Source organism: Talpa europaea (assembly GCF_964194135.1).
Source record: "Talpa europaea genome assembly, chromosome: 3".
NCBI classification, from domain to species: domain Eukaryota; kingdom Metazoa; phylum Chordata; class Mammalia; order Eulipotyphla; family Talpidae; genus Talpa; species Talpa europaea.
Genome location: NC_140069.1, coordinates 106,756,401 through 106,771,855, shown reverse-complemented (window position 1 = coordinate 106,771,855; position 15,455 = coordinate 106,756,401). Strand labels below are relative to the sequence as shown.

The 15,455-nt window shown below is 38.7% G+C and overlaps 1 protein-coding gene across 1 annotated transcript in view; it reads left to right on the top strand.

Annotated features, from left to right (window-relative positions):
* Window positions 1-3,801, top strand: part of AOAH (acyloxyacyl hydrolase) — a gene marked incomplete at both ends in the record, with an annotated part of 147,038 nt that extends 143,237 nt beyond the window's left edge. Inside the window, one exon of the mRNA XM_084230605.1 lies at window positions 3,673-3,801. Within this exon, the coding sequence (XP_084086731.1) occupies window positions 3,673-3,801 (129 nt within the window). The remainder of the gene's footprint in view (window positions 1-3,672) is intronic.
* Between the last annotated feature and the right edge of the window lie 11,654 nt (window positions 3,802-15,455).

Genomic DNA, 15,455 nt, shown 5'->3' with positions numbered 1-15,455 from the left:
CTTTCCCCCTCTACATGGACTCGTGCCTGAATCCTGGAGAAATCAGAGACTAAGGGTAAAAACTGAAACTATTGTTTCACCAAAAACTTGTATAAAACACTGAGGTAGTCACCCCACCTATGAGAATTTCAAAAACGACCTTTCACAGACTAGTGACTACCACATGGTTTCAGCACCACAAGGCCTACTGAGAAACAGCAGCAGCAGGCAGACAGGTATGTGGCAATGCCCCCACAGAAGCACTAAGCTGGTGAGCTACCTGCAGAAAATCCTTAGTGACCTACAAAGTGGAAGAAGGGCCATGTCTGCTGAAATTGGCAATGGCATCTAGACAAAAGCAGCACCACCCACATGGCAGTTACCTTAGGACCCTGCAGCAGGGGTCCTGTAATAGCATATAGGCAGTTGTGGTAACTACCATGTCAACTAAAAGAAAGGGTTGAACTCCTTTAACCAGAAAATCCACTTAACCAGAACCCCATTCCCTAGCATTCTGCTAGACCATATTTTATCCCATGTGTACATTTAGAAGGGTCTGTGAGTGAGGCAGCCTGTGATCCCCTCCCATGCTACTGATGTGTGCAATGGCAGGAGGAGGCTGTCTCTGTCCCCCACCCATAGGACAAATGCTAGAGAGATATGTGGCATAAATCTTTCAATAGCTAAATAAATCAGCCTGCATCCATCTGAATGAAATACCATGCATCAAACAAAAAAAAATGATATAGTCTACAGATATAGTGATCTACAGATCACAGAGATGTTTGTAATAGAGAGCAAGAATGTAAAAGCAGATTGTGGAGGCAATGACAACGTGTGACTGTAAATTACACTTATATACATAAATATATAAAATGCTATTTACAGAGGCATCCAACATGTCTCTGTGTGTGTGTGTGTGTGTGTGTGTACATGGAGATATAAAATCAAAAATTCTCTACACAGAATGGTATTTTATTATAATTACTGACTACTTCCATTGTGTTTATCTCTTTGCTTAATTTTTTTTCAAATTTCTCTAAAGTGAAATGGTATTGTTTAATATTTAAACAATGAATAGGGAAGCACAAGAGAATATCTGTGTTAAAAAACAGCTAACTTGAAGTGATGAGGGTAAAGTATGCCCTGCCAGGCCCTGGGCATTGTGTTTGGGAGTTCTAGAAGAAGCCCACAATTGGTGCCCAGTGTTTGTGAAATGAATGATTGATTATACCAGGTCATTCTATCACAAGTCTCTAGTATAGCAATATCAATGTCACTCTCATTTTAGACCCACTATATTAGCAAGGTACATTCATAAATATATTCATTCCATTAGAGTCACACCCAACTAACTGCTTTCAAATCCAACAGTTACCACAGGTTCATCTGAATCCTCTCATTTTAACTTTCTTCTTCTTCCCCTCACCCCTATGTCCCCTCTTATTAATTTGGATTGGAAAATAATTGGCCACAAATGCCTGGTACCACATAATGGTTAGGAAGACAGTTTAGTTATATGAAGTTGAAAGTCAAAAAAAAAAAATTTAAAAATCACCAGTAATTTTCCACAAACCTGGCCGCAGCCTCCTTTGTTGAGAAATAGCATCAAAAGCAACCACAAGATCAATCCTCTTTCTTCGAAGATACTGATTGCACTGTGTGTGTGAGAGATGATCAGACCCTTCCCAAATTCTTCCTGACTTGACAGCCTGTGTGTGTGCTGTATGTCTTGTGTGTGTGTGTGTGTGTGTGTGTGTGGTATGAAGTGATGTATGTGGTATGGCATTTAGGGAGGGGGTGTGATATGTGTGAGATATGTATATATGATTTGTGTGTTTGTTGGGAAAGAGTAGCATTAAGTGGTGTATGTGTTTTGTGTTTTGTATGTGGTGTGTATGTGTGCATGTGATGTGTGTATGTTGAGTGTTTATCTTTGTGTGGTGGTGGGGGCAGTAGGGTTGTATATGCATTAGATACCACATGAGTCTGATTAAGTTTGTGTAATTAAATGGCTGGAATTTTGGGTCCACCTCAGGAGGTTCAAGAACATATTAAAATATTGGGGATGTTTAATATTTAGCAATTCAATCAGCTCAGCCTTTTTTCTAATGACTGCTAACTTCTTACACACAGTTTATTCTGAAGAAGATCTTTAGATCATTTGCTTTAGTGCACTCATTTTACAAATGAGAGAACTACAGCCTAAAGGGGAAAGGGACTGCCTGATTTCACACAAAGCTGGCAGCCTGCCCATTAGTATGGTGAACAAGAGCTGCCCTACAGAGACAACATCCATATGCTTCTGAATAAAGCCAAGGATATCACTGAGCATCCTCTCTAGACAATGCATTCCCCTCTGAGTCCTTCAGCAACCAGATTTCTCTTATTGTTCAGCGTTAAAAACCCTGTGGAGAGTAGCCATCTGAGGCCTGAAGGCCTGGTTGAGATCCATTTGCTAAATGAGGGCATTATCTGCAAAGAAAGACTCCCCATCAAAGGTATGCTAATGACAACTAGAGGGTTGGAAAGCCAAGAAGGGATCCTGCTAACTTGTGAATAAAAGGAAACCTGATATAATAATGCCCCAAAAGAGAGCATTATTATATCGATGCTCCCAAGGAGAGGGAGCATCAGACTGGCCAGTCAGAGCCCAACCCATTGTGCATGGAGCCAAGATTCCTGCCCATTGGTACACTAATGACACTCTATGCTCACAGTCTCCTCACCCAGGCTCCCAGGAGCATCCCCATCATGCCGTTCTGTCCCACATCTCTATGCCTTTTCCTCCTCTACTGTGTACAGTTTTCCTACATGACCCATCTGCTGGACTCCTTTTCCTTGAAAATACAGCTCTACTCTCACTCTCTTGAGAGATGATCTCCCCTGAATCAGCACCTCTTCTCCTTCCAGCCATATGCCCCTTTTCACAGCCTACATATGGGTTTTGTGGCATCATTTTGCATTTCTGGCTCCCTAACTAAACGAGAGTTCCCTGAAGGAAGGACTCACCCTTTTCATCTCCAAAACACAAGCCTTAGATCTCTAGAAAATGGTAGCTGTCCACAGATAAATGAATAGATTTCTAGAAAATGTATTTGTTATCTATTACAAAATAGCAAATCACTACAAATTTAACAGCTTGAAACAATACACATTTATTATTACACAGTTCCTGTAGGTCAGAAGTGCTGGCAAAGTTTAACCATTTCCTCTACTTAGGGTCCACAAGACTAAAATCCACATGGTCATTCTAGACCACATTCTCACCTGGAGAGAAACTGGGGAAGAGCTGACTGGTTTCAAACTCAGTTGGTTTGTTGATGGAATTCATTTCCCTGTGGTTTTAGGAGTGAGGTTCCAGTTCCTTGCTGGATGTCAGATGGAAGTTATGTCCCTTGCCAGCAGGACTTCCCAAGATGACTTCTTGTGTCATTAGCCAAGAAGGAGAGTAGATAATGTAACATAGTCATTGAAGTGACACCTTTCACCTTTGTCATATTCTATCAGTTAGAACCAAATGAAGGTTCCTCACATGCAAGAGAAGGGGAGCATACTTAGACAGGAAGGCAGGAATTGTTGGGGACCATCCTAGAGTCTGTGCACCATGAAAGAATAGAGTGAATCTTTCTGGTAAATTCTTTACCTTGCTATCATTTCCCTTTTACTCCTCCTTTGTATTCTTTCTTGCAGGTGGCTTTGCTGCTGTTGGCAGATTGCTTCTGGAAGAAGATTCAGCTCCAGTGGCCCCAGGTCCTAGGAAAAGAGAATCCATTCAACCCCCAGATTGAACAGGTGTTTGGAGATCAAGGAGGACACTGAGTCTCTCAGGGACATGCACTCCTGGAGAACTCAGGAAAACAGGAGTTTGGATAAATTCATTCAACAAGCAGTATGGGAACTGTGATGCCACAGGCCCTCAGGTCCCCTTTAAAGGCTTTTTTTTAAGTGCTTTTCCCTCATTCTAGAGAATATCTGATGACCATGTGAGTCTGTGTGCTTCTGACAATTTTTTTTTCTCCTGAATATTTTCTTATATTCTTTGGTTGCATAATCTTATTGTCTATTCCAATGATAATAATTCCAAATATAATAATAACATTCCAATAATGATATCATTGTCTATAGAAAAATAAAATGTACTGTTTATTATTGATAATTTTGAAGTTTCTTTCAGGTTTACAACTGGTAAAGTCAGGTAAATTTTTAGGATTGTTTTCACATTGGGAAGATTTCTATCAAATTTCTTCTGTATGAGCACTAAGAAAGGCACAACCCCTATCTGTAGTACTGTCAAAGCTTTGTGAACATAGAAATTCTGGTCACACTATTCTAATTGGGTGTCCACTCCCTTGCCCACCTCTGATTGCAACTCATATTAAGGGGTCAGTCTGTGTAAGCCTATTCCCACCTCAGGCAGCCACACCCCATGTCCAAGTGGGCACATCTTCCTAATTTCTGCCTTTAGGAGCTTGCTTGGCACAACTCAGTGTACTAGGTATTGGCAATTAAATAAACCAGGCTTTTCCTTTGGTGGTCAGTTTGGGGAGGCATTCTTTGTGCTCTTCAGGAATCTCTGTAGAATCAGCCCCTTTCCCTCATAACAACAACCACGTTTAACAGTAGTTCCTCCCTCCCAGTGTCACCCTCAATCCCTCATTCCTGCTTCCTGAGGTGGTTTCCCCAATAAACACCTGCATCCAAATCTTTGTTTCAATAAGGAAAAAATTAATATGGTGGTGTATGTGTAATTGCTTATGCTTTATTACTGAATATGTTCCTGATAGGGAGATACTTCTGTTTCCACCAGGTACCAAAAAGAAGCCAATCTCCCCCTAAGTGTACATATCTGGTGATTCAAAGGAATTGCCACAGGCTGGCATCTGGCTCTGGCTTCATGCTCTTTTCCTCCATGACCCACACACTGTTGGTGCCAGGCTTATAGGACACTTTCATAGTGTCATTTGTCCCCTGACTTTGCACCTTTGTCATGATGCTGGTGGTCAATAGGAGCATATCTGGAAGCCCATCCTACACAAGGATGGTAGATATAACCTAACCATGCACTGGAATGACTGAAACCATAACCATATATCAACCTCAACCCAAGGTCAATGATCTTGGCCCTGTGGCTACAAAGCCCTATGGCTACTCGAGAATCTCAGGATATTAGGGAAAAATACAATAGAGAGAAAGCAATTATGCTTAAAATATCTCATTTTTTTGCAAATTTTAGAAAGTATTTTTTGCAAATTTTAGAAACCATGTGAATGCATTGTTGGGGCCCTTCCAGGGCCTTGGATGGGATCATAAAACTTAATCTTTATTAGACTTATGATAAATCCACCTCTGCTGACAAGATTAATTTGCCAGGTTGTGAAGCTTCAGTTTTCAGTCAATACACTTATAATGTTGTCAATCCATTCATTTCTGTCACATGGATGGCAGCTGTGTTCAGCATGACCAGCACATGTCCCCAGAAGGGGAATTAGCAGAGGATCAACACAGCATCAGGAGGCCACCTATTTGCAGTAAGAAATACAAACTAGAAGAATGAATTGCAGAGTGTGAGTCTTGGAAAGCTGGTAGTGTTGGAATTTGGGTGATAAATATCCCACTACTATATTGTCACTTGCTTCTCCTACTTATCAGACAAAAGGCCTGTCTTGTTCTTCATTATTAAATGGGGTCCTTTGCTTTCCGCATGAGTAATTATCAAAAACTTCTATTTCCTCCTACCTCTGGGCACTTTCTTTGTAGATTAGAGCCTTTTGGGACAGAACCCAGTTGGAAAAAAATATGTTCAGGTACCCCAGCAAAAAAGATGAGCTAAATATCTTTATATGAGACTTGCATTGATACAAAACATACAGGACCAGCTTCCCCACCCCACTCTCTCACCAAGTTAATCCTTCTCTAGAAGGATCATTCACTCCTTGGGTCCATAGGGACACGCCAGCAGAACTAAGAATGCCTATGAACTTCAATGGGAAAAAGATTATCCTTTAGATAAAATTTAACATTTTCTTTTATTATAATTGTAGACCACAAAATATAGCTAGTTTGGCACAAATATTTTCATATCATATTACATAAACTGCAGATATAATCAGTTCTCATTGCTCATGGCAATGATCTACAAAGTCACCTTGAACAGTGAATTAGCATGTACTGAAGCATAGATCCTCGGGGGAAAGAGGGTTAGGTTCCCATGAGCCTCTGGTCACAACAATTTCATCAACCAACATATATATAACCTTGTTTTGTGTATGGTTTTTGTTTAAACATAAAATTTATTTAATTTATGATTGATTCATTAACATCAAGCTCGCTGCTGACAGTGGCCTTACTCACACCTGAATGAAGCTCATTTACACACGTATTGTTTCCACAGGGTGCATCACAGTCTCTTGTACTTCAATGCTACACAAAGGAGTCACTTTATTTTTTTAAAGATTTATTTATTTATGCATACATGAGCTGGGGGTACAGGCCAGAGGTACAGGGGGGTGAGAGTATTCATGAGAGAGAGAGTGGGGAACAGAACAGGCAGATCAACTGAGGTACACTGCTGAGGAGAGCAGGGGGCGAGACAGGAGAGGTCTGCCGCGCCATGTGGGTTGCTCCCTGGCCAGTCTGGATCAAACTCGTGCTGCAGAGACTGCAGATTGCTTCGTTGTGCTGTGCTTAACCCCTTGCACCACCAGGGAAGCCCAGGAGTCATTTTAAACATAGAAATCACCCACAAAAAGAATAAAAATACCCCATGTGTGTCACTAAATGGCATGAAAGTTGAAACAAGAAAGCAGAACTTCACCTCAGCAAGGAAAGTGTATGTCAGATGACACATTTTTTCACTGCTGTAATGCCCACAAAAGTGCCTTGAGCATTGGTTTGGGGGGTACAAATGAATTCTAGCAAGTTTTCAAATTCACATAGAATTCATGAATAATGAGGATCAACTCTATCTTGAATAACAAGTATGGTCATCAACACATTGAGACAACTATAAATTATTAGACCTCTTCTTTGCTTTTAAGAATGTTAACCCTAGTAGGAGTCCCAGGCTTCCCCAGCCTGCCAAGGAGGTACATGGCACTAAAAGGTTATGTGCTCTGGGGAGTAGTGCTTTGAGACAAAAGAACTCCACAAAAAAGTCTGGTAGCACAACATGATTTATCTGCTTCCTGGAAAGGACTGGGTGGAAGTTCTGCAGTAAAGAAGTATGTTTGGCTCATCAGTTACCCAACATTTTTGACCCAGAGTCCTTTACTGGTATGAGAGCTATTAACACCCCAGGGGCGTCATGCTCTGCAGAACCACCACAGGAAATGATGTGGGGAGGAATTAGCCTCTGTCTGCATCACTCACTGGCAGTGTCAGGAGAGGAATCCCTCAGGTATATTAAGACCAGAAACTCTACCTCCCATCTTTTATATGAGGCAAGATGTCTTTGGAATCCTTCTCACTGCAGCAACAGCCTTCCTAGTAGAAATACAAATGACAAAGTCAGCACCTCTCCTGGGCCCTGAGATGCAGGGCATATTCACTGTGCTGCATGGATTTCCTGATGAATGGATGCATCAATATGCTATTAACATGTCAGTTTCTCATTAAATCTAAGTACAGAATCCATGTTTGCCCGGCAGGATGAACTCCTCTAATCTGATCTGGCAGAGGTTCTAGCATAAATATTCATACAAGCTGGGGCTCTTTTAATCTGGTCCTTTGCCTGAGGTAAAGAGGGGGTAGGTAGAGGTTGCTTTTAAATCATGTTTTCTGGGTCACTTCTTAAAACCACAGTATCTAGCAATAATGGCCTCATCATCATGAATCTGTCATTAAGGAGGATTACACTTCTGAAGCTCTTGGATGGATGGAAATACAGAGGAGAAATAAAGAGCACACAATGAGGCTTGCTAAAGATTTCTTTGGGCATTGTGCTCCTGGCTGACTGCTTTGTTTATAATTAATTACATCGTGCTTTTACAGGAACCCTTTCAGCCTCAGAGTGCTGCAGATATAACTCACACATTCACAAAACTGCGGTCAATAAGCTGCAACAGAAGAGTGAGCAGGAGCACACGCCAAGGGCTTCCAGGACAACTTCAGACCCTGGGGATTTTCCATCTCACCTGAGGATGAGATGCGCACTTTACACAGGCTCAGAAAAAGCCCCTGGGTGTTAATATTTTCACAGTGATCTCCACACTGTAGCTCTGTAAATATCATCAGCCAGAGTCTGCACATTGGGGGAGGCTGCTAGAACAACAGAGGGGTTTTGAAGGTTTGTAGGTGGAGACTCCAGGTTAATATAACTCTGGTGGAAGAACAAAACTCTGTCCTGGAAGACACATCACAACACAGTTAGTAAGAACTTCAAGAAGGTACAGATTTGGGAGACTCTCCTTGGGTTTGAATTTTGTTTAAGCTCCTGGTGCCTCAATTACCTTCTCTTTAAATAGGGAGCAATAATACAGTCGTGTGTTGCTTAGCAACAGGGATACATTCTGAAAAATGTGATATTAGGTGATTTTTGTCCAAACATCATAGAGTGTACTTACTCACACCTAGATGGTCTAGCCTACTAAAACCAAGGCTATGTGGTGATACATTGGAACCACCATCATCTGTGTGGGCCATTGTTGACCTAAATGTTAAGTGCTATTTCCCAGCACTATGGTGAGCATTAACAAGAGGTGATGTTTATAGAGGGCTAACTGGCATATATTTTCTCCCTTAACCCTTGTAACAACTATTTAAGGCAAGTCTGTCACAAATGTCTGCTCTCACAGATATCGAAATAGTAACAGAGAGCAATAAAATAACTTGCTGGAGATTACACAACCAATATAAAATGAATCAGTAATTTCGAGTCAGTTCATCTGGTTCTAGGTTCTATGCTGTTAGCCACTATGCAACCCCACCTCTTTTTTTTTAAGATTTTTTGTATTTATGCATACAAGAACTGGGGTGCAGGCCAGAGGTGTGGGAGGTGAGAATATTCACCAGAGACAGTGGGGAGCGGGTAGAACAAGAAGATCAACTGAAATGCACTGCTGAGGGGAGCAGCCGGAGACAGGAGAAGTCTACTGTGCCATGTGGGTTAGCTCTCTGACCTGGGATGGAACTCATGCCATAGTGGCTGATGATAGCTTGATAGTGCTGAGACTTTAACCCCTGCACCACCAGGGAGGCCCGCAACCCCACCTTTATTAAGATGATGTTTGCCTAATATCAAGAGTAATCAATCAACAGGTAATAATACAACATTTGATAATATTTTTTTAATAAAAGAAATAACACTCAGAAAACTAGAAGTAAATCTACTTTCCCTTTTTGCCCTTTTAAAAATTTTTATTGTGTTTAAATATATATAACATAATATTTACCATTTTAACCATTTGAAGTACACAATTCGTTGGCATTAAGTACATTCACAATGTTGTGCAAATATTACCACTATCAATCTCCATAAATTTTCATCAGACTAAATAGAAACTGTGCCCATTAAACAATAATTCCCCAATTCCCCTTCTCCCTGCCCCTGGTATTCCATTTTTGTCTTTATGAATTTTCTAGCTACCTTATATGGGTGGGATTATGCAATATTTTCTTTGGTTTATTTTGCCTAGCATAATGTTTTCAAGGTTCATCTAACATATAGCTTGTATCAGAATCTTATTGTTTTGAGTAATATTCCACTTCACACACACACACACACAACACACACATATTTATGTATATAACACATCTGTTTATCCACTCATCTGTTGGTGGACACTGTGTTTCCACCTTTTGGTTATTGTGAATAATGTTGCTATGAATGTGGGTGTACAAGTGTCTGGTTGAGCCACTGCTTTCAGTTCTTTGGAGTATATACCCAGGAGTGAAATTACTGGATCATATGGTAATACTATATGCAAACTTTTTGAGGAAATTTCAATTATTTTACACAGTGACTGTGACATTTTACATTCCCATGAAGCATAAAGATTCCAATTTCTCCAAGTTCTCACCAACATTTTTTTTTGTTTTCCTTTTATTAATCAAGAAATAGCCATCTAACTAGGAATGAAATGTTATCTCATTGTGGGTTTTTTCCTTCAGCTTTATTTAGGTATAATTGACAAAAATTATAATACATTTGCATTGTCAATGTCATGATTTGATACACACATATATTGTGAAAAGAGTCCCATGGTCAAATTCATTAACACATCCATCACCTCAGATAGTTACCTTTATTTATTTATTTATTTTTTGATGAGGGCACTTAAGTTCTACTCTTCACAAATTTTAATATACAATTATACAATACAGTATTATCAACTATACTCACTATGCTTTACATTACTCTGCAGACTATTCATCTTGTAACTGAATGTTTGTGTGCTTTTACCAACCACTCCCTATTTTCCCTACCCTCTAGCTCCTGGAAGCTATCATTTACTCTCTCTCTATGAATTCAACTTTTTGAGTTTTTTATTCCACATACAAATGATACCATATTATATTTATCTTTCCCTGTTTGTCTTATTTCACTTAGTAGCATGATCTCAGTTTTGTCCATCTAATCACAAATGGCAGGATTTCCTTTTTCAAAGTTGAATAATATTCTGTCATTTACATGGACTACAATTTATTTATCTACTTATCATCTCTTTTGGGGAACATTGATAGTCAGGGAGACTGTTCATTTGGACGGGGAACAAGGAGGACTTCAGAAGTCTTTGTATTTTCCCCTCAATTGTGCTATGAACCAAAAACTACTCTAAAAAGTAAAGTGTATTTAAAAAAAATTAAACCAGTTGATGGCCATTTGGTATTTGAGGCTATATAGCAACTCATTAAAAAATCTATAATGTCGTCTTGCACTGAAGATAGAAAAGCCATCATGTGAATTCGGGCAACAGGCCAGGGCCATCTGATTCTCTTTAACCTTCAGGTTAAAATCTTCTTTTGGAGCTGAGTTTCATACACTACTGCCTATAGATTGCAAGGTCTATGCTTATAAAAATAAATTTCTAATAAAAATAAGATTATGTTCCACCATTGTAACTTTATATACCAGCAGCACAATGCTAGAAAATGAAATTTTTCAGTTTTATTAAAGTCAAAAAGCACAAAATACTTAAGAGTAAAACTAACAAAAAACATATAAGACCTCTATACTGAAGAAAATATTTTGCTGAAAGAAATGTTAAGAGACCTAAATAAATAGATCTATATACCACATTCATAAAACAAAAAAAACCCTAAATATTATTAAATTGGTGAATTTATTAAAGTTGATCTATAGATTCAGCATATTACTGAACATAATTTCAAAGGTTTTTAAAATATAAGTTGAGGGGCCTCCCTGGGAGCCTAGGGGTTAAGTATCAGCACTATCACCACTACTATGTCCTAAGTTCTATCCCCAGCCAGGAAGTTAACCCACATATGGCACGGCATACCTCTCCTATCTCTCCCACTGCTCCCCTTAGCAGTGCATTTCAGTAACTCTGCCTGTTCTGCTCCCCACTCTGTCTCTGGTGAATCCTAAGAATCTAAGTTAGTCAAGACAATTTTGGATAGAAAAAAAAAAAACAGAAGTATTTCACCTCCTGACTTAAAACTTATTATAACACTACAACAATCAAGATAATTTGTTTCTGACATCGGATGGACAAGTAGTTCAAGAGAACAGAAAGAGTGCCTAAAAACAAACTCCCATTTACATGATCATCTGAAGCTGACAAGGAAATTCAGGTGGAAGTAAAGTCTTCTTAATGAATGGTACTGGAACAACTGGATTTTTTTTTTAAGAACTTTCACTTCTGGGCCTCTCTGGCAGCACAGAAGCTAAAGTCTCAGCGCTATCAAGCTATTACCAGCCACTGTAGCCTCAGTTTGATCCCCGGCCAGTGAGCTAACCCACATGGCAAAACAGACCTCTCCTGTCTCACCCATTGCTCCCCTTAGCAGTGTATTTCAGTAGACTCTCCTGTTCTGCTCCACACTCTGTATCTGGTAAATCCTCTCACCCCCTACCCCATACCTCTAGCCTACACCCCAGTTCTTATATGTATAAATAAATAAAAATAATAAATCTTTTTTAAAAATACAGATATTTTTAAAAAAGAACTTCTACTTCTATATAAAACCACATATAAAAATTAATTTGACATGAATCATGGACCTAAATGTAAAAGCCAAAACTAAAAAACCTCTAGAGGAAAACATAAGAAAATATCTTCTCATTTTGGAGGTTGGGAGGAGTTTTCTAGAAAAGACACAGAAACAGTTACCAAAAAAAAAAAAAAGATAAATAAGAAAAATTAGCATTATTTTGTTAAATTAAACAAAATTTAAAAACCCCATTCATCCAAAGACACCACAGACCAGAAATATTCACAAAACATAGATTTGGCAAACAATTCCAGAATGTTTAAAGAACTCTTACAACTCAATAAAGATAACCAACCATTTTTTTTAAGATTTGAACATTAACTTCACATAGGAATGTGAATAGCCAATAAGCAGAATAAGTGCATGAGAAAGTGCTTACCACCCTTAGTCACCAGGGAAATACAAATTTAAACCACAATGAAATACCACTTCTCACACATCAAGATAGCTATAAGTGAAAAGACTGACAGCCCCAAGTGTTGGCAAGGATATGGAGCAAAAACTCTTAAGTGTAAGGTTTTTTGGAAAAGTTTTCTTATAAAACTAATCATAAATCTAACCTATGCAACAGAAAATTCACTCTTAATTACTTACCAGCATATGTCCATGAAAAGACTTGCACAAGGATGTTCATAGAAACCTTATTCCTAATAACTAAAATCTGGAAGCTGCCCAGATGTCCATCAAGGAGAATGAATAAACCTATGAAAAGCTGCTCTGCAATATATAAGAAACCACTGACACACACAAGAATAAATCTCAAATTATTATGGAAGTCTTCTGCAAAAGGGTCTGCAGTGTGTAATTCATATATGTGTATATGAATTTTAGAACAAGGAAAATTAATCTATGATTAAAAAAATCAGAAGAATGTTCAGACAGTGTGGGGAAAAACTGGGAAAAGACATAAAGGACTTTCTGGAAATATAATAACATCCTCATAATGGTTTGAGCTACACAGATGTATGCACTTACCAAAGATACAAAACATACCAAAACTCATTTAAGATTTGTATACTTCATTGTATGTAAATGCTATCATGTGATTGAACGAATGCCTAGACATGTGAATGAACAAATGCCTGTATTTGCTATTTACCTTCATAAAAATAAGGTGGGGGGTGGATTTAAGTACCTTAAGGCAGATGTGTGTGTGTGTGTGTGTACACCTATAGATGAATAATTTTTCTAACAAATCTTGAAAGTCTATAAAGGTCACTGGAAAAATCCATTGAAATATTACACAATTTATTGCACCCTGTAATAGTCTACAGGCATATAAAAAGAGTTTGTGTCCATGTAATTGCTAAGCTGGTTTCATTATAAGAAAGAAACATCAAGGGGAAAAAAAAGATTATAAGCTCCTAAACTTTAGAGCATATAAATAGGGCTATAATTTGGAAGAAGGAAAGACAAAGGGAAAAGAAAGAGAGGATAATTAGGACACAAAAAAGGAACAGGCTCATGAATTACCTTGAAAGCACAATTTTGAAATATAATTATCTTAATTCATTCCCATCCTGAGGAAATGTACAGAATGACGCCAACAGTTCCTCCCTGGCCTGCTGACAGCTTTATTAAGCCAAGTGACTTCTGATGTTTCCATTCAAAGAAACAGAATCCCTTTATGGAGACCAGGCTGGTGTAAACTTTGAAAAAGGAGGCAAGAGACATTAATTAGATGTTGGATTATATTGCAAACCACGCCAAGGCTGATTAGCTATGTGGACCAAGCACACAATGAGAAACTCTAACGACTAGAAAATCTGACATTTGGAGTGTTGATTATTTGTTCTTCAGCACCATGGCCCTGCTTCTTTCTGCCAGGTGAGGCTGCCCAGTGAAGGCGTTAAGGAGGGCTTTTAACTCCATCCATCATGGTGGAGTAGTTCATTCACTGCGACATCATATTCTTTTTCTCTCATGGACTGCAAGGAAAATAAAGAGTGGTGCAGAGTATGGTAAAAAGCCAATAGCTAGCAAGGAAATTAGAGTAATTTTATTATTTTAGAAAATGTAGTATTCTGAGAAAACATGGGAGCTGATGTAACATTTTGTCTTAGAGTCAGGGTAAGGTTTGAATGTTGGCTCTGCTGTGTGACCTTAGAAATAGTACTTAAAAGCTCAAGCCTCAGGTTCCACATAGTCTTAGATCCTTGTATTTGACATAAGAAGTCTATCAGGATTAAATGAGATAACACATGTTAAGCTCCAAATCATAATAACTTATCTACATTCCCAAAATCCAAAATCCTCCTACAACTAAGTTCATTACCAAACTCACTTGGAGGCACAACCTGACTTGATCTATCATTTAATCTTTATCCTACTTAATGTGAACATTCATGTTTAATTGTAGAAATGTTAATGTTTTGATCATGGGGAATTGCCCTGGACCCTTCTAGAGTATTACATAACATGTGGTGTATACACTGTACTGGTTTACACCTAATTAATAAATTAAATTGGCTTCATAAATTCCAAACATTTTAAATTCTAAAGCACATCTGACCTCAATAATTTCAGAAGTGTGAACCTCTATGACATCTTTATTTTGTTATTAATTTATAAATTCCCTATTCCTAGTTTATTGCCTGTCAAGACCTCTTATGAATATTTATTATGTTAAAAGAGTTTATGTAAGCTGATTATGATTAGATTATATGATATCAGTGAGTTGGGGTCATCTTCCAAAAGAAAAACAGGATTTCTGGACAAAACACGCTGCTACCTCCTGGCAAACTTTGAGCCCAGGATTTAAGGAGAATAAATCAGGACCACCCAGTAGAAGACACTACTGAACAAATAAGTGGAATCAAGGAAGGGGACGCAAGAGAGTGGTCATACCTGACAAACCCAATTCAGTTCCATCTAGGAAGCTGAGTAGACAGACAAGGGATTTCCACTTTGCTCTCAGCTAAGGTACAAACACCCAATTAAAGTATTACCTAGGTGAGCTAGTCCATGCATTGAAGAGTAAGCTTCTGCGCACATTTGAAGATTAAGTGGCTGGCTACAATGCATCAGAGGGCACATGGAAATTTTGAAAGATCTGACTTGTAGAAACTGTTTTTGAAAGCTCTCCATTCATTTCAGATTTCTTAATTCTTTGGCATAAATTGTTCTGAAGGATGTTAGCATATGCTCATTTTTAACTACACAGAAAGCTGAATTAATAATAAAAAGCATAATTTGGTTAAAAGCTAAGTGCCCAGTCTTTTAAATATCTCAAATGCCAGGAGAGGAAGCAAGGCAACCTGGCAAAACCAACCAGAGAAGTGTTGGCACCATCTGGTGGTGAA